This window comes from Bubalus bubalis, chromosome 3 (assembly GCF_019923935.1).
Source record: "Bubalus bubalis isolate 160015118507 breed Murrah chromosome 3, NDDB_SH_1, whole genome shotgun sequence".
Lineage (NCBI taxonomy): Eukaryota > Metazoa > Chordata > Mammalia > Artiodactyla > Bovidae > Bubalus > Bubalus bubalis.
Window position 1 is genome coordinate 171,967,685 of NC_059159.1, and position 25,664 is coordinate 171,993,348.

At 57.3% G+C, this 25,664-nt stretch overlaps 1 protein-coding gene across 5 annotated transcripts; it reads right to left on the minus strand.

Annotated features, from left to right (window-relative positions):
- Positions 1 to 1,092: 1,092 nt before the first annotated feature.
- On the minus strand, positions 1,093 to 23,105 carry PHF19 (PHD finger protein 19). Of its 5 annotated transcripts, none has more exons than XM_025282336.3 (15): positions 22,732 to 23,103; positions 20,079 to 20,279; positions 19,349 to 19,430; positions 16,139 to 16,234; positions 14,893 to 14,993; positions 14,216 to 14,364; positions 12,434 to 12,529; positions 11,585 to 11,653; positions 11,287 to 11,407; positions 8,767 to 8,834; positions 7,375 to 7,536; positions 6,512 to 6,599; positions 5,542 to 5,627; positions 4,531 to 4,626; positions 1,093 to 3,542 (listed from the first exon to the last, which is right to left on the minus strand). In XM_025282336.3, the coding sequence occupies exons 2-15, from the start codon at positions 20,262 to 20,264 to the stop codon at positions 3,200 to 3,202; spliced, it is 1,743 nt and encodes a 580-aa protein (XP_025138121.1). In that variant the 5' UTR covers positions 20,265 to 20,279; positions 22,732 to 23,103; the 3' UTR covers positions 1,093 to 3,199. The 5 variants fall into 5 exon arrangements, with proteins under 5 accessions (XP_025138121.1, XP_044796473.1, XP_044796474.1 ...); XM_044940538.2 differs by lacking the exon at positions 22,732 to 23,103 and adding an exon at positions 20,784 to 21,395; XM_044940539.2 differs by lacking the exon at positions 12,434 to 12,529 and having other exon boundaries at positions 22,732 to 23,105.
- Positions 23,106 to 25,664: the final 2,559 nt, after the last annotated feature.

Here is a 25,664-nt window from a genome sequence, read left to right on the forward strand (position 1 = left end):
TTTCTGTAATAACAGGAAAAGTATGAAGAATGTTTGACATATTTTAAGAGTAAGTTATGATTTAGGGAATTTGTGAGAATTCTGATTTCTTGCTCCAAAATGCTAAAGGCACACAGAAGTGTGTTGCGAGTTTGTAAGCACTCACATAAACCACGCAGAAATGGGCACCCTCCAGCCTGGGGCAAACCCGCGACCTCAGAGGGGTCTCCAGGGCCCTTCACTGTGCAGCCTGGGCGAGAGCCTGAGTCTCTGTGTGCCTGGGGCCACCCACCTGTCCCTCCACTCCATTGATCTCCCAGACTGAGCCCCCCACCCCGCCCTGGCCTCAAGTGCGGGTTGTTCCCAGGGCAGTCGAAGGTCGCAGGAGTGGCAGGAAAAAGTGGGAGCTGTAGTTAACAAGGGCGTCCCTGGCAGGTCAGACCGTAAAGAACTGGCCAGCAGGTTTTAAGGTCAGCCATTAACACTCAGGGTTTAACAGGCTACAGTAACTTTGGAAACAGAGTTCAGTTAGGCCCATGGCCTTCACCTGCCTGTAGCTTTTTCCTATCCCCCTCTTTTTCTCTCTCCAAACTACCCGACTTACAGAAGTTTATGTAGGGTGGCAATCTGTAGTGTTTATGAGGTTGTCCCCTCAGCATCTAGGGGGCTGAACACCAGCAGGGATTCTCCCAGGCAGGTGAAGTGGTGGGTGGGGGGTGCGGGAAGGGGCTGAAGCAAAGGAGCCTGATGGGCGGGGCCATGAGCACATTTCAGATTCCTGCAGCCCTGTGCCCGCCAGCACTTAGTGCAGCTTTACAACGCCCGTACCGAAGCATCCTCACGGGGTCACATTCGAGGTTCAGGCCCCAGCTTTCATCTCCGTGGCTCTCAGCTGATGTTTCCTGCCCCCATGGGCAGGGTCCTCAGAGCAGAAAAAAGGTTCTCTGTCCTGGTGGTAAAGGTAAGAACACCGCTAATAGAATGTGGTGGCAGGTGCCGGAGCGGCAGGGTGATTGGAGAGGGGGTAGGGTCCCACCATTCCCCCGTCACCTTCCTGATACTTCACTAAAGCAATGATAGGTTGTTTTTCAGAGGGAGCCTTTAAAATGTAAATCAGACACATTAATTATAATTTTAATATAACAAATGTTATTAAAAGCAGCAATTCAAAACCATAAATCTTTCTGAAGGTGCACAGGGTTATAAGGTCAGTTGGCAGTAATGCAGCTATCGCCAGGTAGGAATGAAAGGCTGGGGCGTGGAGTCAGGGTGGCCTTTTGCCAGGCCTCACGCTGACCTCCCAGTGGGGAACACCCTGTCTCCCTCCTCCCCCTCTTCCGGGCCAGAGCCTCTGGAGCTTGGGGAGAGGCGGCGCAGGGGCACCGACAGGCCGTGTTCGTCCCGCACCTTCTCAGAAGCCTGGGAGCAGAGCTGGGAGGTTGCTGTGCTCTGGGGCCAGGCAGGAAGCCAGGGACTGGTTCTCGGTCCCACCCCGTGGCTGAGCGGGGGCTGGCTTCTCAGCGTCCCTTCCACCCGGCCCCCGTCAGGCAGCGTCAGAGGCACCAGCGGTGGGCCTGAGACGGGGGCAAGCTGGGCCCAAGCAGCCACCCCTGCCTGGACCAGGCTGGGAAGCGGAGGAAGTGGGGGCCGCACCGCAGGTGAGGGCCCGCTTGCAAGGCGCTGCTGGGGCTGGGGTCTGAGGCAAGGGGCATCTGAGCGCTCTCGGCGCCCCCCACCCCAAAAGCCCACAGATGGGGGGTGGCCTAATAATGGAAAAACCAGCTCCAGGCCTGCAGCTGCCCCCTCAGTGCTCATCCCCCTTCGCCTTGCAGCTGGCAGCCTCCAAAACCCAGCCAAGCCAGAGGCCGCGGCAGCAGTTGGCAAGGCTGGCCCCCATCTGGCGCACCCCTCGCCCCAGTCAAGGCACTTCTTTCCAATCAAGTGAGTCAGTTTCTAATGCCTCCGGAAGCAGCAAAAATGAGGGGTCTCCTTCCCCTCCCATTTTTGATCTCCCTCCAGATGGGTCTGAGTTTTAACGTCGGTTCTAAGAACTGTACTCCCACTGACAAAAGGCTTCCCTTTTTTTGAGGGGATGTAATGACTCAGGCCCTTAAAAAAAAAATCCCAACCTGCCCCCAAAAGTGATTGTCAGTTTCAGATCTGGGCAGGGGGTACGGAAGAAGGTGTGAGTCCCCCTGCTTCTCTCTCGGGCCCAGGCTGGTTCACCGGCCCGAGCTGGATGTTCACATTTTGTTGCAGCACATGGTGCCCATATGAGGGCCCAGGAAAAGCCAAGGGCAGGAGCCAGGCTGGCACCCAAAGGGATGTGTGGCTGTGTGTGTGGTGTGTGTACACCTGGAGGCTGGGACCCATGTGTGTGCCTGGAGGTGAGAGCGCACACACAGACGGAAGCACCTGCGTGTGTGCGCGCGTGCGTGCGTGTGCGCGTGCCCTCGGGCTGTGTGGGGTAGGAGGCAGAGGAGACAGTCCAAGATGTAGCAAGCAGGACACAGCTACCTCTCCTCATGCCTTCCGCCTGCAAGGCCAGGCCCCGCTCCACGGCAACAGAGAGGGAACGTGACCCAAGAAGGGAAAACGGGGTTCTCAGAAGCCGACACCGCAGCCTGCACCCCCTGCCTTCTGAAGCAGAGACCCAGCCTCCTCCTCCTTGGATCCTGAGAGTCGCAGGGTCTCTGCCCCGCAGGCTTCCCAGAGGCGTTCTCCCACCCTCACCACCTCCTCCCTGGGACAGGAGGAGGGGTGGGAACGCGGGAGAAGAGCTCCACAAGGCCTCTTCTTACCCACCTTCACCCCGTTTTTCTCAAAGACTTCCGTCCTCCTCGCGTGGTCCCCAGGATGGGTCAGGTGTGAAGGATGTCCAGGGGAGGGCTGGGTGTGCAAATGCACACACCCAAAAGGGGAAAGGGAGAGGGATACATGGGGGAGCCAGGAGGGATGCTAACTTGGAGGGACAGGTGAACAGCTGGAGGGAGCATGTGGAGACAGCCGGCGGGACCGCAGAGACACGGGCGAAGGGGCGGTGAGCCTGAGGGCCCAGAGCAGACGGGGCGGCAGAGGCACAGGCGGGCAGGCTGGGCTCAGCCGGGCCCTCGACTCTGTCTTGTCCCTCCCTCCTGCAGCCTGGGGAGGACCGGGGAGCCTGCGGCTTCCACCGCCTCTCCTTTGGTTTCCAGGGCTCTGGGCCTCCTTGGGGGGCTGGTCAGTAAGGGGTGGTCCCTTCCCACTCCACCAGGTACTGCACCTTGCCCTCTGGCGTGACCCTCCGAGCCAGCACCTGGTACTTCTCCCCACAGGCCAGCCGCCCCGCCGCGCCAAAATAGTTGGTGATGGACGACTTGAGGTGGGACAGGGACGAGTCGTCCTCACTGATGCTCTCAAACGTGTGGCTGTCGACGCCCTCGTCCGGCCGCTCGGGGCCTGAGGCCCCCTCTGCGCTGCTGTCCGAGGCGCAGCGTCCGCCCGGCTCGGCTGCCCGGCGCTTGGCCCGCAGCGGCACGTATGCTTTGGCTGCCAGCTTCCTCTTGCGGCTGCCCACCGTCCGTCTGCGTGGGGAGGGGGCGAGGCGGGGAGGATGGGAATGAGATGGGATCACCCCCACGGGTCCCCGTCCCTGAGCTCCGCCGGCCCCAGGCCCCAGGTAGCTCACTGAATCCTCACGGCAGCCCTGAGGAGACCCCAGAGGGGGAAAGTGCCAGCCGGGAGTGGCGGAGCCGGGACCCAACCCTAGCTGCGTCCATCTCCAGAGCCTCACTCTTTTATACTGAGCTCAGGGCTGCCTGAGTCCAAGAAACAAACGTGTCTCCACTCCCCCCACCCCCACAGGGCAGAGGGGAGAGAAACTAAAGAAGAGTACACATTCACGGACACTTAGAGACCCAGATCCAAAGCGCCAGTAAGAACCTAAGAAACAAGAAGGACATGAAAACACGGAGGCGGCAGCAGAGAATGACACCCAGAGGTGTTTGGAGACGACGGACTTCGATGGGCATAGATGCTTTTAATTCCCCTCTTGCAAGGGCCACGAGTGCCCTGAACACCGTTAAAGGAGCCTCGGTTGAGAGCGGGTCCGTGCGCTTTGCAGCACCCCCCTGCCCTTTGCTGCTGAGGACCTGCTGTGGTGAAGCACCTGGTACCCTTCGTGAGGCTCCTGGGAACTCCTGTCCCCTCTCCCAGTCCTCACACTTTGCAGGAGAACATTTCCCCTCTCTGTCAGGCTCTGCTCCTTAAAGAAAGACCCCCAGCAGACAGACACGGTTCAGACAGCCAAGAACCACGGCTGGGGACCTCACAGGCAGAGGCACAGACGTCACAGAATCCTGGCACATGACGGCCAGAGCCCGAGAATGGCAGAACCCGGATCTGAGACTGCCCAGTGAGAGGGTCACACACGCAGCAGCAGGTGAAGAGGAGTGGGAGAAGCAGCGGGTCTCAGGCCCCGACGCCCACACGGACAGAAGGCCAGGTCCCGACACTGAGGAGCGCAGGGTGAGCCCCTCGTCACAGGTGGGGGTAGGGGCGCCAGGCGCTCACCTGGAGTCGTAGGAGAGGCTGGTGGAAGCGGAGCCAGAGGTGCTGGCGGCATCGGTGGAGTCCACGTCCGAGAAGAAGGTCTGGCCTGAGCTGGCGCTGAGGGGGAGGAGGGGTGAGCCTAGGGCCAGCCCTCAGTGCCCCAGGGCTTTCCTGGGCATTTCTGGCCCCTCTGCCCGGCACCCTTCCTCTCGGCCGAGCCCCTTCCCCCCGAGCTGCCCGCCACCACAGCGGTAGGTGCGCCTTCTCCCCCGTCCACTGCCTGCCCACCAAGCCTTCAAAGCCCCAGAGGCCACAGAGGCCTTCCCTGACCACCTCCCTGGTCAGCAACACAGCACTGTGACAACGAGAGACGATAAAGAGGGTTCTGAGTCTCCCAACAGCCAAGCAGCGGCCACGGAGGAGGCTCAGGGAGGTTAGAGAACTTGGCCAAAGTCACACAGCTGGCAGCTGGCAAGTAGGGGCTGGGGCCCAGGCCTCATTGACCGAAGTCCTGGCCCCCTCCTTCGTGCCTACAGGAGAGCCCGAGATGACCTTCAATAGTCAGGAGAATAAAACCGCTGGATGCGGCCCCACCCATGGGGGCACCGAGGACGAGGTGCCGTGGGGCAGAGGGAGCATCCGCCAGGGCCTGCGGAGGGTCAGGGGCGGCTCCCCAGAGGACTGTGAATGTGGGGTGACCACAGCAAGTCTGGTGCCAGATGTGAAGCAGCGGGGAGAGGGGGGCAGGAGGTGTAGGGAGGGCTGGGCTCTGGGGGCTATCCCCGGGAGCCCCACAGGCCTCCAGGGGTGGGGGCGAGGTGTCAGGCTGAAAGCCCTGATGCAGAAAGACCCTTCAGGCAGCCTTCTGCAGTGCAGAGCCTTTAACTCAGCGACCCCAGGAGAGTGTCCCTATCCTCCAAGGCTCTGTGTTTCGCCCCCTGCAGGGCTGGGGGAACAGGGGGCATCTGTCTCCCTGCTCAGTTCTATTCCCGTCTCCAGAGCAGCCCTCTCTGCTGGGCCCCTCACTGTTACCTTTTTAAACTCTGGATCTCATCCAGCGTGAAGTCAAATATGCTGGCCAGGTGGTGATTGGTGCTCCAGGCCGAGGTGAAGTCGCTCTGTGGACACAGGGGGCGGGGTCAGCCGGGAGCCGCACGCCCCGCCCCCAGCACCCTTCTCCCTGAGGACCACGCCTGTCACTTCCTCTCTCTTCCAGTCCTGCCCCGGGAGGCCGGGCACGCCGGTGCCAGTCCTGACTCTGTCTCTAGCTGACTGTCCGACCGGCCCATCTGTGGGCTTTGGTTCCCTCCACTGCAGAGGTGGGTAACGACCCCTACCGAGCTTGACTCCCAGAGGTGTCAGCATGGCAGAAGGGAATGAGGATTCTGAAAGTCGCTCAGGCGTGTCCGACTCTCTGTGATCCCACGGACTACATGTTCCATGGAATTCTCCAGGCCAGAATACTGGTGTGGGTAGCCCTTCCCTTCTCCAGAGGATCTTCCAGCCCAGGGATCGAACCCAGGTCTCCCACATGGCAGGCGGATTCTTTACCAGCTGAGCCACCAGGGAAGCCCCAGGATCATGAAAGCGCCTTATAAACGGCCTGGGGACATGTGAGGCACTGCTCATATTACTGCCCACAGCGAGGGCCCCAGTGTGGATGCAAGAGAGCTCCAGAGCCCTGGTTCTGGGCCGGGCTCTGCCACCGCCTGGGGTGTGACCTCAGCAGAGTCACTGCTCTCTGGGGCCTCAGTTTCCCCAACTGGACAGCGGGGCAAGGCTGCGACCCGCCCTGGCCCAGCCCCACTCTGGGTTCTCAGGAGAACTTGGGGAGACAGGAGGAGCACCTCCTTGTATAACCAGCTGTCAGAGGAACCGGTTTTCTCCTTTCAGGGACGTGGGCGAGTCCCCGGGTCTGGGAGACCCGGTTTTCTGTGCCAGGATCCCTAGTGGGTGTGGCCCCTACGTGTGAAAGTGGAGAGTGAGAAAACGAGCAACTAACACTGGGGATAGCGTCTTCCAGCAAAAACTTTGATCTTTTTCTTCTATAAACTCGCCTTTTCTGCTGCTGGAATTCATGAGGCAACAAACTGTGGAGACAGAAAAAGGAGAGGGTAGCCCGGTCAGAGCCCGAAGCCCAGGGGATGGGTGGGGTCAGCGTGGGGACAGGCTGTCCTTCCGGGGGAGCCCTGGGGAACTGGGGGCCGCAGGCGTGGGAGGTGGAGGCGGGCATGGTGGCACCGCTCCTCACCCAGGCGTCCAGGAGCCCCGCCCCCACCCCCACCCCCAGGCAGCAGGGCTGGTCTCAGCCGGGAGCGCTGCTGCTGCTAAGTCACTGCGGTCGTGTGCGACTCCTGCTGACTTCATGGACCACAGCCCGCCAGGCTCCTCTGTCCATGAGGATTCTCTAGGCAAGAATACTGGAGTAGGTTGCCCTGCCCTCCTCCAGGGGATCTTTCCCGATCCAGGAATCAAACCCGCATCTCTTATGTCTCCTGTGTTGGCAGGCAGGTTCTTTACCACTAGCGCCACCTGGGAAGAAGCCAGGAGGGCTAGGGACCCCTCCCCCACTCTCACTGCCCTTCGCCTCGATGGCTTGGCCCTAAGCCAGCAAGACTGGGTCCCGGCTTCCCCTCCGAGCAAGGCCACCGAGGGGCTGTGGTGGAGGCAGTGGGGCCTGGGTCAGGCCCCGCCCTAGCCACGGACTGGCCCACGAGGGCGCCTCCAGCTGGGACTAACGGGCCGGAGTCCTGCCTCGATCCCTGGGATGTCACCGCACAGCCCGTCGGAGGGGGCTGGCGCTGGAGCGGAGCGCAGAGAGCCCAAGGCCGGCCGCAGCCCCGCCCTGGGGTCCCGGGCACTGACCTGGGCTTGCTCTTCCCTCTCCTCCGCAGCTCGGAGGCGGCGCCGTGCTCGGGGGGCGCCAGGCCCTTGTCGGGCAGCAGCTTCCCGGGCGGGTTGGGTGGGACGCGGATGCGCAGGCGGAAGATGCACTTCTTCTTCTTGATCTCCTTGCCGCAGAGGAACCTGGGGGTGGGCAGGGAGAGGAGAAAGCTCTGGAGCCTGTCCGTCCATCCTCCTGGGGAGGAGAGCCAAGTGTTAAAAACCTCCCTCTCTGCCTCCCCAGACCCAGCGCTAAAATCCACAGCGGCCCATGGAGACACTGAGTCCGCAAGGCCTGCGGGATGGGGGCTCAGGTGGCTCCTCCCTGTCCTTCCTCATCTCGGGCATCACGCTCCTCTCCCCTTACTTCTCTGCCTCAACCAGCCCCCGAGAGCCCTGCCTGCAGGACGGCCTCACCCCGCCCCCAGGGGACCCTTATGGTGGCAACACGGGGTTCCGCAGCCCTGGAGTCCAGAGAGCTCCTGCAGGCAGTGCCCTCACCCTTCCGTGACGGGCTGAGCTGCGTGGGGGCCTCAGAGGGGCCTCGCTGCAGTTTACCCCCAGGAGACTGCCCATGGAGAAGGCAAGAGGCCCCTTGTGCTCAAGCGTAGGTAGGGCTGTGTCCAGGCCCCAGAGCCGGAGAAGATGGAAGACAGAGTGGATAACCCTCTCTAGAGAGGCCTGGGGAGGTCTCACAGAGTCAGGGACCGTGTCTTATTCGCTGTGGCCTCAGCACCCACACAGGGCTGACACAGTTCAACAGACAGTCGCTGATGGAGCAAATGAACGAAAGGGACTGAAGAGCATCTGGGGTGAGGAGTGCGAGAAAAGCACTGGGGAGGGAAGCAAAGGGTTCAGAGTGGGTGGCACTCAGGAAATCACGCACAGGGCCCGTGGCGGAAGGTGTGGGCAGGATCTGATCATTCCGGGCCCAGACTGCCGAGCTGAGGAGCTTGGGCACTCCCTGTGGTGGGGACATGTGTGTCCCAAGAGGAGCTCAATAGTCCAGGTGGGAAGACACAGGCTGGGGACAGTTAGGAGGCTGCAGCCCACCCAAGACGATGAACCAAGGCCTCAGGGCCTGGCCCAGAACCCCAGATGGCTAGAGCAGGGGGGCAGCCCCCTATGGAGCTGAACCCAGCAGCAAAAAGGGTCAGGCTGCTGGAGTGGTCAGGGGAGGCATCCCAAAGAAGACGAATGCTCCCTGGACCTTGAAGGATGGGTGATGGCAGTCACAGAGAAGCAGAGGGAGACCCAGATGGGAGCACAGCTGGTACGAGGGTAATGCGGCAGGAAGACACTTGAAATACAGCCCATCAGTTCCCGCCCCCCACCCCCAACCCCACGCAGCACTCCGTCCTTCCCTGTACGCACCGGCTCTTGTAACTATTCAGTGCATTGAGGAGATGTGGGCCTCGGTCCGTCACAGGGGTGCTGGTGAGCTACAGGGGAGCAGGACAGTCAGACCCGGCACGTGGCCTCCAAGAAGTCCTCAGTCCCTGTCCCCTCCCTTCCCCTCAAGCCCTGGATGCTCTGAGTCCTCCAGGTGAGGACCACTGACTTGTTCCATGATCTCAGACAAGTCTTTTCACCTCTCTGACCTCACACCCCCATCTGTAAACGAGGAGAATATCTCCTGTCGTAAATGTACCAAGAGCTTTAAAAATGTCCCTGCCCTTGACCCAATAATGGTGCTTCATGGATCCTATTGTACGGATACGACACACCAACAAAGTTTTATATACAAAAAAGTTCACTGCAGCATGTTCCTAACGATGGGCAAATATGAAAAATGTGGAAAAAAAACTATGTGCCCAGCAGGACGGAGACAAGTAAATAAACTATGGAGGGAACCAATGCAGCCGTGGGAAATGTTGACAAAAACTCTCATGATATGGAAAAGTATTTATGATATAATGCATGCTGAAAAACGTGACTTAAATTTGTATATGAGTCTGTTTTATATACAGGCTTATTTATGTTTTAGATTCTACACATAAGTGACGTATTTGTCTTTCTCTGCCTGTCTGACTTCGCTTAGTACGATATTCTCTGGGTCCATCCATGCTGCACTGCACACGGGAATATTTCCATTCTTTATATTTGCACATCTTCTTACACCAATCATCCACTGGTGGGCACTCGGGTTGTTCCTCTGTCTTGGCCATGGTGAAGAGCGTATCTTTTAAACTTAGAGTTTTCATCTTTTCTGAATATATGCCCAGGAGTGGGACTGCTGGATCATATGGTGGCTCTGTTTTTAGTTTTTAAAGGATCTGCCATACTGTTTTCCATAGTGGCTGCGCCAATTTACATGCCCACAAACTTACGGCTGGGCTTCCCCGGTGGCACTAGTGATAAAGAAACCTCCCGCCAATGCAGGAGACATAAGAGTTTGATCCCTGGGTTGGGAATGTCCCTTGGAGGAGGGCATGGCAGCCCACTCCTGTATCCTTGCCTGGAGAATCCCTTGCCATGAAGAATCCCTTCTTCATGGACAGAGAAGTCTGGTGGGCTACAGTCCATAGGGTTGCAAAGAGTCAGACACAACTGCAGGACTTAGCATGCATGCAGGCAAACTCACGGTTACCAAAGAGGAAAAGGATGGGGGAGAGATAAATTAGGGGTATTGAATTAACAGATACATATTACTATATATAAAACAGATAAGCAACAAGGATTTACTGTACAGCACAGGGAACTATATTCAATACCTTGTAACAACCTAAAATGGAAAATAATCCGATAATACATATATAAATTATAACAATCACTTTGCTGTCTATACCTGAAACGAATACAATATTTTAAATCAACTCTACTTCAATAAAAAATTGCAAATACTGTATAATCTCATGTAAAAAGAAAAACAGACGCAGAAGAAAGAACTGAATGATGTGTGCCTGTGTGCATTACTAGTAGATGTCTCTGAGCGGTGTGATGCAGGCATATGGTTTTAAGTATACGTTCTTATACGTTTTGGTACTTTGAGAATTTTCTACCAGGAACATGTAGGATTTTTTTATGTATATAAATCAGAAAAAAAATTTGTTAAAAAAATATCAGCTCTACCTATCTTTTAGGGCTTGACATTAATAATATGCATGTCATTAATAAATTATCAAACACTGTAAATGAAGATGTTATTACACGAGAAACTTCTGCCAAGAATAAAGATTACTTTAAAAATCCCCGTTTCATGAAAGGATTTGGGCAGTCAGTGGAGAAGACGCCTCCCTCTGGATATGGTGGAGGGGGTCTGAGGGTGTCACGGAAGGCGGCATGGCCCCGCCAGGGAAGTGGTTGGGGAGGCCCTGGCTCAGCTCCAAAGCTGTGCGGTCACCAGCAAGTGGCTCTCCACCTCTGAAATCCTGAAGTCTCTGGTCTGTTACTGCACTTAGTGACTCCCAGCTCCCGGGACCCCTGGTGAATACCCCTGAGAATTCAGAGTACTCAGCGTGTACTCTGAATATGCTGCTATTCAGAGTACGGCCAGCAGGGGGCAGGCCCACTTCACTTTCCATCCTAGCCAGGCAATTTGGAGTGGGTCACTGCAGAGAGGCCTTCTCCAGCCAGACTTGACCCCCAGCTCCCTACAGCTGAGTCAGTGAGGCCCCAAGCCACCTACTACCAAAGCCTGGGTCAGGAAGCCCCTTGCAGGGCCCAGGCTCAGAAGCCTGGACCCAGGGATACAGCAGTTCAAAGACTAGACCTTGGTACCCCGCTCAGCAGCCCTCACAGACAGGCAGTGTTCTCGAAAAGCTGTGCTCAGAGACCCAGACCCTGGTTCTGCACTGTGTGACCCTGGGCACAGCCCTCACCCCTCTGGACTCAGGGCACCCCACTGTGGAGAGGATTCCCTCCATCCTCATCATGGCCCACGGCTGTGCATACCTTGCCAAGCTGCAGGAGCTCCCAGTGATGGTTAACGAAGGCCAGAATCTCCTCAAAGTCGAAGTACTTCTTCTTGCTCTGCACGCCCAGGTTGTAGAGGGCCAGGTGAACCACATCAACCCTGGGCAAGGGTGCACGGAGGTGGGGCCGGTGTGAGTCGCAACGCCCTGGACCCAGGCTGAAGGGCGGGGGCAAGGCTGGGACCTGGGGGCTGGAGGCAGAACTGTTCCCGGAGGGACGCGGAGGGGAGACGCTGAGAGGGGCCAGGAGGGGCCTGGGCCAAGCCCCACCCTCTCACCATCGCAGGGGCAGCCTCTCGATGTACTCTGGGCCCTGGTTGCACACGGAGCAGAAGAACAGGTAGAACCTGTGGGGGTGAAAAGGGGCCCAGTGGTGGGAGGGGCTCTGCCATCCCACCCTAGTCCTGCACCCTCGCCCCCGACCTACTGCTCATGGTCAGCACTGTCTTCATCTCCTCCTCTGAGGGGACAAAGATGGGACAGAACAGGGACCAAGAACTGTTCCCCCACCCGTTCCAACCGCTACCTCAAACCCTTTCCCAAACAGCATTGCCCTGGACTGTGGCTGAGCTCAGAGGGAGCCAAACACGGCTGGGCTGCAGGGGCCCCCTCTTCCCCCTCTGCCTGAGAGAGAGACAGAGACAGACACACACACGTGCACAGGTGCACGCACGCACACCTACTTCAGTCACAAACCACATGAGGCGCCAACCAAGACACACACAGTCTCTGGTTTGACACACATACGCCTTCCACTAGCTTAGCCCCCTTGTTAGAGGCCAGATCAAGTCATCCATCCCCGCTGTGGCTCCTCCAACAATCCTGGGCAGGGGTGGGGCAGGCCTGTGTCCCTCCCACTTCCCAGACCCTTGAAGAGACTGGAGCTTGGGGAAGGCAGGGCTTTGTCTAAGGTCCCCCGCAAGTCAGTGGAGACTGGGGATGTGGTTCAGCCGGTCCCTCTACTGAGAAGACCTCCCAACCCTGAGCAGCCTCCGTAGACAGGAGGCTACGCTGTCCCAGAGCCCAGGGTTCTGAGGTCTGGCAGGCAATCTGAAGGAGTTGCTGTAGCTTCTGCCCCCATCCCCCGCCACAACCCGGAGGCTGAGTCGGACCAGACAAGCACCTACCGGTCACCGAACATCATGGGCTCATTGAGACACTGGGTGCAGGCCTCGTGGAACCACTGCCTGCAGCGGTAACACTGCAGCATCCGCAGGTACCATCTGGAGAGCCAGAGGAGCCAGGGTCAGCCAGGCCCGCACTCCCAGCCAGGAATCGGCCTCAGCAAACTTCCCCAACACAAACTTGCCCTCCAGCGGGGAAAAGGGAAGAGAACTCACAGTTACCAAGCCCTGGGCTGTGCCAGGGGAGGACCGAGCAGCAGGACATAACATGGTATCGTTTGCTCTCCCCAGTTGGTCAAACACGGGCCTCTGTTCCCGTTTTACAGATAGCTTGTTCAAGGTTGCTCAGGAGGCAAGGAGTGGAGAGTGACTCAGATCCTAGCCTCCTGACTCCAGAGCCCATGCTCTTTGTTACACACTGGAGCCCTCTTCTCGGGTCTGTGCCCCACACGTTGCTTCCCAAACACCATTGATGGGGAAAGGCTTGCCCAGGCCATTTCATGGGAAAATAAAGGCTCCTGTGAGCCGCTCACCTGAGGCTGTATCCATCCTGTTAAAACCATTCAAAAACTACTCACTGAATAAGAATGAAAACCAAAAAAGGTATTTTCTTAATTAACACACTTGACAGGTGTGGTCCATGGACCACCTGCGTCAGAATCACCTGGAGTCTAGGTTAAAATGCAGAAGATTCCTGGACCTGTTCCAGGTCTACTCAGTCTTGGGGCAGCCCCTGGGAGATGCATATTTGACAATTGCCCGAGCAACTCTGCCCAGTAAGCATTGAGAACCACCACCTCAGTGCTGCAAAGGTCTCTATAAGTATGTCTCCACCTGCAATCCCAAAGGCCACAACACCCACAGAAGGTGATGGGCCAAGGTTATTAATCTCACTTGGGAGATGAAGAACTTCATGTGATTTGCCCAAATCACCCAGCTAGGTCATAAGCACGGCCTTCAGACCCCCAGGGCTTGTCAGCAGAGTTGGGGGCTGAGACTCAGGACTTCAGGGCGCCCTGTGGGCTGTTTCCTGTGAGCAGAGGTTCCATCTCTCACTCCTGTGGTTCCTCCCACAAGGTTGGTTCAGTCAACCCAAGGGAACCGGCTCAATCGCCCACGGCTACATGCAGGCCCAGGCCACAAGGAAGAATCAAAGAAAGGCTCCTGTTCTATAGTCAGGGTGAGAACACCCTCCAAAGCATCCTCAAACATGCCCAGTCCCTGCTTGCACACCTCCAGGGAAAAGGACCTTCATCTCTCACTAGCAACCTGTTTCACTGCTTCTGATGATGGAAAGGTTTATCCAAACGTCCATGCACCGACAGTGAGAGCTCACATTTATTAAGTGCTTGCCAAGTGCCAGGCACTGTGTGAGCCTCTACATGAATGATCCAAATCACGCTCTACTCACAACGCCCAAGCCACGGGACAGCCACCATGAGAACGGAGCTCAGGGACAGCATAGCTGTAACGGGCTGGGAGAATGTGGACACTCGGGACCAGGCTGTTAACCGCTGTTCGACACTTCCTTCTCTTCCATGGAGCCCCAAGAAAACCTCCACCCCCAGCGCCCCTCCTCCCCCTAGTGCGAGCCTCTGGCTCTCCAGCCTCGCGAGCCTGTGGGAGGCCGCGGGCTCCTCTCTGGGGGTGCGGCTACCCCAGCCAGCCTCGCCCCTGCCTCCCTGAGCCCCGCCCAGCAGGGAGGCCACGCCCCCGGGAGGCGCCGCCCCGCGCCTCCCCGCGCCGCCCCGCCCCGCGCCGCCCCGCGCCGCCCCGCCGCCTTACTCTCCAGGGCCGCCGCAGTAGCAGTAGCATTGCTGCTGGTTGGTGCGGTGCGGGGAGTCCCACTCGAGCTCCTCGGGCTGGTACGACAGCACCATCTTCACGGCCTGCAGCGTCCTGGCGATGGCGCCCTTCTTCAGCGCGCCGCCTTTCTGCGGGGAGATGAGGGCCGGAGTCACCCCCCGGGGGTCCCGGTTGGGCCACACGTGGATCCCCATCAAAGCTATCAAGGTTAATGCCGGACCAGGTGGGACAAGCGTTTCCAATGTAGTCAGAAACGCACGGAGCCTTTTCTCATCGATCTCAGATCCGTCCTCTCTCTATCCCCAAGGATCTGCATGTTCAGGAGTATTAACAGGAATAAGCACAATAAAAGTCACAAGAGCCAATATATATCGACAGTGGGCACTTACATGGGTTTTTCTGTTATTAGCAAAGCGCTATTTGTTGGGGGCCTCCTACACCTGACACCAAACCTGCATCCATTTAGCAGCGGACGAAACAGGCTCAGGGAGGCTAAGGAACCGGGCCAAGGGCATACAGCCGGTAAGTGGCAGCGGCTGTCTGCCTCCAAAGCCAGGCGCTATGACCAGGAGTCAGGCCTGAGTCCAGAGAGTCTCTGGGCTTCCAGACTGGACGGGGCGGGGGGGGGGGCAAGGTGGGAAGAATGGAGGGCTCACCCGCACAGCCAGCGCGAAGATGCAGCGTCGGCAGAACCAAGGTGTGAGCAGGGGCCGGCCGGCACTGCCCGCTGTGGGGATGTGGCACTGCTGGTGGTAGCCTAGGGGCAAAGGGGGCGGTGAGTGCCCACGGGAGGCGCGGGGCAAAGGGGGCGGTGAGTGCCCACGGGGGGCGTGGGGCAAAGGGGGTGGTGAGTGCCCACGGGGGGGCGCGGGGCAAAGGGGGCGGTGAGTGCCCACGGGGGGGCGCGGGGCAAAGGGGGCGGTGAGTGCCCACGGGGGGGCGGTGAGTGCCCACGGGGGGGCGCGGGGCAAAGGGGGCGGTGAGTGCCCACGGGGGGGCGCAGGGCAAAGGGGGGCGGTGAGTGCCCACGGGGGGCGTGGGGCAAAGGGGGTGGTGAGTGCCCACGGGGGGGCGCGGGGCAAAGGGGGGCGGTGAGTGCCCACGGGGGGGCGGTGAGTGCCCACGGGGGGGCGCGGGGCAAAGGGGGCGGTGAGTGCCCACGGGGGGGCGGTGAGTGCCCACGGGGGGGCGCGGGGCAAAGGGGGCGGTGAGTGCCCACGGGGGGGCGCAGGGCAAAGGGGGGCGGTGAGTGCCCACGGCGGGGCGCGGGGCAAAGGGGGCGGTGAGCGCCCACGGGGGCAGCGGCCCCGGGCTAGCGAGGGCGGCACTGCCCGCTGTGGGGACGTGGCACTGCTGGTGGTAGCCTAGGAGCAAAGGGGGCAGTGAGTGCCCACGGGGGGGCGGTGAGTGCCCACGGGGGGGCGCGGGGCAAAGGGGGCGGTGAGTGCCCACGGGGGGGCGCGGGGCAAAGGGGGGTGGTGAGTGCCCACGGGGGGCAGCGGCCCTGGGCTAGCGAGGGCGGCAGCGAGCGCCTGGAGCTGTGTGCCTGCCAGCTGCCAGGGTGCTTACTGGCTGGCACAGCAGCCAAGCTGGGGTCCAAGCAGGCCACCCAAAACCGGCATGGGCCCTGTGCGGGAAGCACACAGGGTCTGACTTCAGCCTCTGTGCTCCATCTCTGCTACCCATCCTCTCCACCTCCAAAGCGCCTAACATCTCTCACTTTCCAGAAGCCCCAGCTCTCTCCCAGGATCACCTCCCTGGGCCCCCATTCCCAGAGACTGGCCCCTTTGTCACTCTGCCCCGCCAAGAGAAAGAGGAAGCCGGCTGAGGCCCCGAGGATCAGACGTGGAGTGATTCCCGAGCCAGCGGGGGCGGGGGACCCCCAGGTCTGGTCACACTCACCCAGGCCGCACTTCCCACAGATGAGGATCTCGTTCAGGGGCCCTGATGTCTTCCCCAGGCAGATGTTGCACTTGGGCTCCTCCCCTGGAACACCAGCTGAAAGAAAGGCGCCCTGCGTGGTCAGCTTGGGTTCATGGGAATGACCCACGGTCTTAAAACCAGGCGCCGCACCTCTGGGTCTGAGTGTTGGGCCCCAGAGGCCGACTCACTGAGCCTCTCCAACCACTCTGAGCTGCCTGTGACCAGCACCCCATTCTAAAGATGGGCAAAACTGAGGCTCAGAGTGGTTAAGTCCCTTGCTCAGCTAGAAAGCAGAAGGGGGATTCAAATCCACCACTGTTTGACATCAACTTGTTTGATTTTTGTTTTGGCCACACCTCAAGGCATGCAGGATCTTAGTTCCCCAGCCAGGGATTGAACCCACACCCCCTGCATTGGAAGCCCAGAGTGTTAACCACTGGACCACTAAAGTGAAGTCGCTCAGTCGTGTACGACTCTTTGCGACCCCATGGACTGTAGCCTATCAGGCTCCTCCGTCCATGGGATTTTCCAGGCAAGAGTGCTGGAGTGGATTGCCATTTCCTTCTCCAGGGGATCTTCCTAACTCAGGAATCGAACCCGGGTTTTCTGCATTGCAGGCAGACGCTTTACCGTCTGAGGCACCAGGGAATGCTCCTAACTAGACCACTAGGGAAGTCCCAAATAATTTTTCTTTTTTTTTTTGTATTTATTTATTTGGATATGCAGGGTCTTAGTTGCAGCATGTAGGATCTTTTAATACTCATTGTGGCAAAGGTTCTCTTTTAGTTGAGGCATGTCAGATCTAGTTCCCCGACCAGGGATTAAACCTGGGCCCCCTGCATTGGGGGCACAGAGTCTTAGCCACTGGACCGCCAGGGAAGTCCCCCAAATCATTTGTTCTTTTGACAATACCATTCTGCCTCTCCTGCTTAATTTAACTAGATTTGTTAAAGTTTTTATGTTAAATAACTTTTAAACATTTTTTATTATTGCATAATAATAAAATGTTATAATGAAACTCCGTGTTCTTATCAACAGTCACGAATTCACAGCCAGTGTTGTTTTGACTATATTCCCACCCACTACCCCTCCTGTTTTATTGTGAATCAAGCCCCAAATACCCAATCATTTTCCATAAATATTTCAGTAGCCATCTCTGAAAGATTACTACTCTCCTAAAGAAAAAAAAAAACTAGTACCTCTATGGAACCCAAATATTAAAAATAATTTCTTAATATCATCAACAAATTCAGCATTCACATTTCAAATTGTCTCAATGGTCCATAACAATTTTAAGTTTGTTCAATTGCTGTTGAAGAATAAACATGTGTTTGTGTGTGAAGGGTTTGAATGAATAAAGTAAGTATGTTTTCATGTGTGTTTCAGTCTCATTTCCCTCAGCAGATGGAAAGTTCCGTAAGGACACAAAAGGTATCTGTTCATCTGTATCCCCAGGACCTCACGTGGGTATGGCACATCACATGTGTTCAAGACGTGTTTGTTGAATAAATGGTCTCTTGCCTCTTATTCCTGAATATGATCCCAGGAAAATAAAGCAGTTACTTAAAAAATGAAAAGTTTGACTTTCAGGAATTCATGTAAACTCACATTCATATGATTAGAAAAGGAAATAACAGGTTGGCTTATTATAGTAATTGTGTTACTCTCCATTCCTTTACTACTTATTAGATATTAAATGACCGTTTGCCAGTTGACAGCAGTTATATTTCTTAAGAGCACCAAGAGCACCGTGGTCTCAGCAAGTCTCCACTGGCTTAATGAAGCCGTGGATCGGTACCTACAGCAAGCTCAGCCTTGTGCTCTCACCGGGTGGATGCAGAGGGCCCCGACCCTCGTGAGGAGCAGTGATCTGGGAGCCACGCAGCTCCTCCGATGAGCACTGCAGCACCTTCTTGGTGCCTGGCACATTCACGGTTTGCTAAGGTGAACTGTCTTTCCTCATCAGCTGGCTCCTTCTGCTTTCGATGAGAAGGCAGCCCAGGAGAGGAGACCCTCATTGCTTTGGATCTTGAAACAGTACATTTAGGGTGAGAAGGGCCTGGAGAAGCATCAGTCTGCATTAGGCACAACTTCTTGGAGAAAAAGGCACCCTGGAAACTCTTCTAACTGGCTGGGTCCTGTGGTCTTTGCTTGGCAAGCTCCTGAAATCATCTCTCAAGGTAACCAATTCTTCAGAAACTGCCTCCCTGTGACTCAACACCGCTGCTGGTGTAGTTGCTAAGTCGTGTCTGCCTCTGAGACCCCATGCGCTGCAGCCCGCCGGGCTCCTCTGTCATGGGATTTCCCAGGCAAGAATACTGGAGCAGGTTGCCATTCCCTTCTCCAGGGCACTGTCCTGACCTAGGGATCAAACGCGTATGGCCTGTGTCTCCTGCATTGCAGATGGATTCCTTACTGCTGAGCCATCGGGGAAGCCTGGTCCAAGGCGGGCTCCAAAACCTGTCTCTTCCTCACATACCACCATGTCAGTCCTCCTGTTAGAGCATACATGGTAAAAAGGTCTGTTCTCACATGGTAACTCATTGGGAGTGGCTGCCTGGTGCTCCATGTTGAAAATGAGTGTTGTGATTGATCAGTGATGTCTGTCATGCACATGGCAGGGCAGAATGGTGGCAAGAATGCCCCCAGTTTGTCATCTCTGTAAGACAGTGTCAGCCCTCTGAGGGCAGGGATGATACCCAACCCAGCTCCCTTTCAGCCCTGGAAACGGGCCCAGCTCCATCCCACTACATCATCATCACGCTGCCTGCTCCAGGCTTGGTGGGTCTCTCCCCCATGGAGAGAGCTGCCTCCTCGTTTTTTAACGTGCTGATAGAGGACACTGTGCTTACACCAAAAGGTTTCAATTCCGATTGCCTGGGCCCCTTCTGTTCCTAGCCCCAGAGGGACCCAGAGCTTTGGGCAGCCGGGAAATACACACAGGCCTGGGACACAACCCTGCTCCCACCCCTCCTCAAGCTGCCTTCTCCATCTGCCTGCCTCCCTCGTGAGGGATGAATGCTCAAGAGGATGACAGGTGTCATAAATGAGTTCTCGTGTAAACGTACAACTGGTAATCTCCAAGGACATGGCCAGATGCCGGAAGTTACAAGACAGAAGGAGAGCAGGAAGAAAATGGAGGCAGAAGAGGAGAGTGGGGCAGGGGTGAGGAATCACAGGAACACTCACCATGCTGTATGTCCTTCCATAAGACCCAGTATTTGGAATTATCTTCAAAAGTTACGAGGCAGCTCTGCTTAGAACTGCTGACCTGGAGCAGAGAGAGGGAGGAGCAGGGTGAGACAGTAGCTGGGGAAAGCCACTTGAACACGGTCTTCCTCTCCCATCTCTGCCCCCACAGGGCAGAGAGATCAGACTCCCTCCTTGTGCTCCAAGAATCCGCCTGCAATGCAGGAGACCTGGGTTCGATCCCTGGGTTGGGAAGAGCCCCTGAAGGAGGGCATGGCAACCCACTCCAGTATTCTGGCCTAGAGAATTCCACGGACTGGAATAGTCCATGGGGTCACAAAGAGTCATTCTGTGCTCCAAAAAGTAGAGCCAGGCCAGAAGGAGAAGGGCGGCCCTGAAGGCTGCGCATGCCCACTCCCTGGACTTGGGCAGCGAGGGGCTAGGTGACGGCAACTTGGTGGGAACACCGAGGCCAGATGATCTCTCCAACCTGATTTTGTTTTGTTTTGTAGGCTCACAGAGCACTTGTCTAAAGATGTCCTTAGTTGCCCTAAGGATGGCACCTACTTTTGCAGGCTCCGCCTCCTTCCACTTTCAGCTTTGGAGCAGGAGGGCACAGCAGGAATCTGCCAGCAATCTCCCATCCTCCACCCCTGGTCTGAGGCTGGCACCAGGAATGAGCAGAGAGATGCTGAGCCTGGGGAACTGGGGCCAGGGAGGAAGGGTTTACCCTCTTGATCTTCCCGAGATAATACAGTCCATCTGTCCACCGGCACAGCACATACTGGCCCTCCGTCAGCTTGGACATCAGGTCTTTGAAGTTGTTCTTGGCTTTTGCCAGGGCCCCCTTGTTAGGGAGGTGGCTGGTGGCACCATAGGAGTCCCGAGTCCCTGGGTCCAGAGCTCGATTCTCCATCAGCTTCCACTGACACTGGGAGAGAAAGGAACAGGGTTTTTACTCCTTACTTTAGGAGAGAGGGGAGAGAGGAAAGCAGCAACCATTTATGTAACCTGTGCTGTGCCAGATGCTTTTATCATCTCACTGGATTCTCGTGACAACCTGCGAGGTTGTCACTGTTATTCCCGTTTTACAGGTCAGGAAACTGAAGTCTGGCAAGGGGAAGTGGCTCTGGGTTCAGAGGCAGAGCCATGGTCCTTAACCAGGTGAGCCGATTCTCTACTCTGCACTTGCTCCACCCCTACCACGCAGCCTTGTACAGAGAACGGCTCTTTCAGCCAACCACAGAGCAAAATCCCCCTGCCCAGGTGTGTATGGGGCGGATCTGAACCATACCCCTTGGCTTTGGAGCCAGGGGTTTAATCCCTAAAGCAAACACACCCCGTGTTTTCTGAGTGGAGGGCCTTCTCCAGGAGAGCAGTGGGAGGTTTTCAGACCCCTGCTCCCTCCCCTGAGAGCTAGCTGGAGAAAACTCACCTAGAAAGGAAAACTCCTGGTGGCTTATGAACTGGTATAGACTTGGCCATCTGTGTCTTCTGTAATCTCCTTTTCTGTTCTCAGTTATGGGATGATTTAATGGAAACCAATTCTGGGACATTTAAACTCACTTATGCTTTTACTCAGATGCAAATTGGCTCCAAGCAGTGAAGTCATCGCCATGCCAAGCTCTCTACATCTGTCTCTCACCATCCTATGAAACCCACTGCTGCTGCTGCTTTCCCACTTCCTGCTAGCGGTACTACTCTGGTCCCCAAAACACCCCAGCATCTTTGACTTCTCTAACCGATGAGTTGCCTGCCACAAGCAGCCAACTTCAAGCACAGTGATTTTTGGCTTCCTCTTATCCATCTCCCTGGCCTGGTCTGAGTTCAGGCCTCATCTTGCCTGGGCCATTCATTCAATAATGGTTTCATGCTCACTCAGCTGCTGGGCACCTGGGATGCAGAATGGTACCACCTAGGCACAGCCCTAAACAGGCCACTCCCTGTCTTCCTGCCTCCCCACCAGACTTCTCCCCAGGGCCAACAATTCCCATCTTCTTCTCCCAGAAACCTTCTGTGGTTCCCCAAAGCCTTCAGTGGCATTCAAAGTCCCCCACCCCAAGGCCCCCTCCTCCTCAATCTGGGCTCACCTGGCTCCAGGCGGCTCCACACTCTCCACTAAGCACAGCCCCCTCTGCTCTCTGCACCCACTATTCCAGTCCCCTCCCTCTCTGCCCAGGCGCTGGGCACCTGGTGTTATGATTACTTGTAGATTACAGGGAGACAGTCGTGTGTGTTTTTCCGTGTGTGTGTGTGCTCCTGTGAGACGGTGTTTGATGTCTACAGCTTTGTGGCGGTGAGTATAGGAAACAGAGCACATGTGTGTGCATGTCAAGGGCCCCGGGGCATGCAGGGCATTGCTGGGGTCTTCGCTCTCCAGATGGTGGCGCGGCCGCATCCTCTTCCCTCCACCCGCCCCCCCACCCCCCAATTCCTCCCTCCTCTCCAGGGCACAGCGCACATGCGCTGGGCAGGGTGTGCGGTCCAAATCTCTGCCTTCTCCCTGCCACCTGGCTGCCGAGCGCTGCAAGGTCCTGCCCCGCCGGGCCTGGCCCGGGCCCGCGGCAGGTTCACAAACTGACACTTCCTCCCCCGCCGCGCCGTTGGGAGCAGGCCCAGTCGCCGCACCCCCCTCCCTCACCGGGCGGGGGCCCTCGGGTGGCGGGCCCCCCCGCCCCCCACCCGCGCCTCCATCCTCCCGGAGCGGGCCCCCGCGGGCTGTGATTGGCTGATTCAAACCCATCTGCAAAGAAATGCCTGTTTGCGGGTTCTCGTCGGCGTCCAGTTCAAATCCGCGGCACCCGGAGCGCGGGGCCGGGCGGGGGCAGGAAGCGAGGATGATTCATGCGCCGGGGCCTCTCCCAGGGCGGCCGTTGGCTTTTTAAAAAGGGTGTTCGGGAGGGGAAAACGCTTGCAGCAGGACCCCCCTTCGGGTTCAAGCGCTCTGATCTTCAATCGCTCCGACGCCAGGCCTCCCCCCATCCCCATCCTGCTGCAGCCTGACTTCGGACGTGAGCAAAATCCCAAACGGCCCCGTCGGTCTCCAGGCCCGTCCCCCCACCGAACAGGAAAAGTAAAGATTTGGGGCACGGGAACAGCGACCTGTCACACACGGCCCCCCGCCCTCCCCACCCCCCCGCCCGCAAAGGCTCGGGAACCCGGGCGGGGCTCCCGCCGCCCCGCAGACACCGTTCCCCCCTCTCCACCACCCTGCGCCCCCCCTAGGCGTGCATCTCCCCAGGACTCCAAACCCCCCTCCCGGCCCCGAGGCGTTTGACCCGCCAAAGTCCAGGGAAACTTCCAAAAGAGGGATGACTGCAGGGAGAGGCGAGAGTGGCGAGGAGTCCCCGGCCCGGGCCGGCCGCCTGCAGCGCTGAACTTACCGCGAGGCTGCGTGTCCGCCGGTCCCACTTGGAGTCTGGCCACCAGGCGCATCGGCGGCGGAGGCGGCTGCGCTCGGCCCGCGGCTGCCCGGCCGAGTGTCCGCCCGTGGGGCCGGGGTCGGGGTCTCGGCGGGGGCGGGGCGGGGCGGGGGCGCCGGGGGGAGGAGGGGGGACGGAGGAGGAGGAGGGAGGGGCCCGGGCGCTCAGGAAGGGGCCCCCCGGGCGCGGGGCGCCATCTTTTTCGCGTTTTCCCGCGAATTATTGACGTCCCGCTTATGTAATTAGCGGGGGCCGCGCCGGCCTCGCCATTGGAGCCCGCGGTCGCGGGGCCCCGCCGCACCGCCCGCCCGCCGGCTCGCCCGCTCCCGCCCCCGGGCCGCCCGGCGCCGCGCCCCGGCCCCCGCCCCCGCCCCCGCGGGCGCGCATCCTCCGCCACCGCGCGCCCGGCGCAGACACGCGGCGCGGGCGCACACGGACGCGGGGCCCCGGCACGGCCACTCGGCGGAGGCGCGCGCGCGGCGCCCGGGGCCGGCACACACTTGTTGAGGAAACCCAGCTCTGCGCGCCGGGCGCAGACGTCAGCCGGCGGGGACACACAGCGGGGAGGTGCGGAGGCGCAGGGACGCGCTGCCCGGACAGACCTGGAACAACCCAAACGGGATTAGCACAACAGAAACACACAGACGTCCTGCGCTTGCAGCAGAGACGGCCTGCGTAGAGACACAGCGCACGGCACAAACGCAAGCTGACCACACACGATCTGCACGACACAGCACACATTAGAGAGTCTAGACACAGATACGCAAGAGTGTACACAGCGTAGACACACAGCAAAACAGACATATAAAGCAGACAGGCACAGAGTCACAACACAGTAACACACACCAGCAACAGATTGCACACAAACGCGAAGCGGAGAAACACAACACAAAGATACAATTGGAACCCCCCCCCCCCCCCCAACATACACAACATTTAAATAAGTGGCACACGGCGAAAGAGCATACAGAGTCATAGGAATAGCGGGTTGAGGCTGGGGGCATGGCTCCAGTCATTATCGGCCCTGGCCCTGGGGAGGATGGGCAGAAATGTCCGCATCCGGACTCACTGTCTGGGGAGGACCTCTGGGTACGGTCTCTCTGGCTGGCTGGGTCTACCCTTGTTGTGCATAAGGCACTCACGTCATAGGCCAGCTCCACGGGGCGTGGGACCCTGAGGAAAGCATTTCAACTCAAACTTCAGTCTCCTCATCTAGAGTTGTTGGGAAGGTTGGGGTTAATGTATGCAAACCCCTCAGCAGCCAGTGGGTGTGCAATAAGTGATGATTGTAACTTTGTCAAGAAATCGTGTACTCACTGAGTGCCCCCCCCCCCCCCAGGAGTGAGACTAGAACTGGGGGCAGCGGGACTCACGGTCTCAAGGGGGAGTCAAGGGTTGGCCCAGGCAGCAACAGCACGGATGTGAACAGGAGGGGCATGGTGCGTGGAGCTGGCCGTGGAGTCGGAGGAGTCCTGGCTTCAAGTCCAGCTCTGTCTCTGAGCCAAAGGGAGATGCTGGGTGAACTAGTGCCCTGGTAAACCACCTTCCCTATCTGTTCAAAGAGGGTAAATGACTACCCTGTCCCACAGGACCACCGCAGAGATGAGGCCAAAACAGCACAATAAAAAGCTGTGCTTTTGTAAATGAAAAAGTAGTGGGCAAAATGCAAAGCTGTTTAAACATGACAAAAGGAGAAATAATAAATGCCACTGGAAAGGTATAGTTTCACCTGTGATTCAGAGGCAAATCCAGCTTTGAGTTGAGAAGAGAGGAGAAGGATTGCAGAAAAGGTGGCATTCAGATGGAATGTGGAGATAGGAGGGAGGCATTCCAGGCTGGGGGCGTGGTGTGTGCTGGAGGCCTGGGACTGAGCGAGTTGGGTGTCCTTCGGGTTGGAGTTCAGGGTGCGCAGGTCAAGCCTGGAGGAGGAGGAGCTGAGTGTCCTGGTCTGAATTTGGTTTTCAGCCCACAGGCGAATCAGGGCCACTGAGCAAGGCCCTGTGGCATATTCTAGAGTTGTGCATATTCTAGAGAGAGCCACAGGGAGTTTAGAACAGAGAAGGGCCATGAACTGAGTCTTCTTTGGGAGGATCTGGCAGAAGTAGGTTGAAAGTATGGACAAACGAAAGAAACACAAATAATCACTTTTAAAAAATGGGTTAAGGGTATCAACAGGCAATTCACAGAAGAGGAAACCTAGGTGGCCAAAAATATGAAAAGACGTTCAGCTTCACTGGTCATGGGAGAGATGCAAATGCTAAGAGCTGGGAGACACCATTTCGCATTCACCAAACTGGCGAGCGGTCAGCAGTCTCTCAGTGTGGGGAAAGGGATGAAGGGAGTAAGGATGTGGCACCCTGGGAACCCCGTACCATCTTGATGGAGAAGTGAAAGGATACAGCTTCTCTGGAGAAGAAGTTTGGCAAATTCTAATAAAGTTGAAGATGCTCTTACCTACTGTTCAGTGACTTCCCTCCCCTCACTCAGCGTGTAGTTGTAAAAACTGAGGAATTGATGAATTGTCCATCAACAGATAAATAGACTGTGACCTATTTGTGCAATGGAATAATCTACTGGGAGGGAAAAGAAACTCAGGCTATTGCCTCAACATAGATACCGTCTAGAAAAGTGGTAGAATAGTGTGATACAAAAAGGTTTTTTTTTTAATTCAAAACTATGCTGCGTATGTATTTTTAGGGATACCCTACAGTAAACGTTAAAACATGCATAGGAAATCAAAGATACTAAATTTAGAAACAGCAGTTACCCCTGGGTAGGGAAGGATGGGAATGAGACCAGAAAGAGGAACACAGAGGATTTAATCTGTACTGTTCTATTTTTCAGGGAAAAAAAAAATCTGACGCATTTATGGCAAGGTGTCAAGACTTGGCAAA

Excerpts from the sequence above, each read along its gene's own strand:
- PHF19 (XM_025282336.3), bottom strand. The coding sequence starts at position 20,264 with ATGGAGAATCGAGCTCTGGACCCAGGGACTCGGGACTCCTATGGTGCC. Across the intron at positions 12,530-14,215 it reads TACTGCGGCGGCCCTGGAGA|ATGGTACCTGCGGATGCTGC; the intron begins GTAAGGCGGCGG and ends CTGGCTCTCCAG. Across the intron at positions 8,835-11,286 it reads AGCTCCTGCAGCTTGGCAAG|CTCACCAGCACCCCTGTGAC; the intron begins GTATGCACAGCC and ends GCTCCCCTGTAG.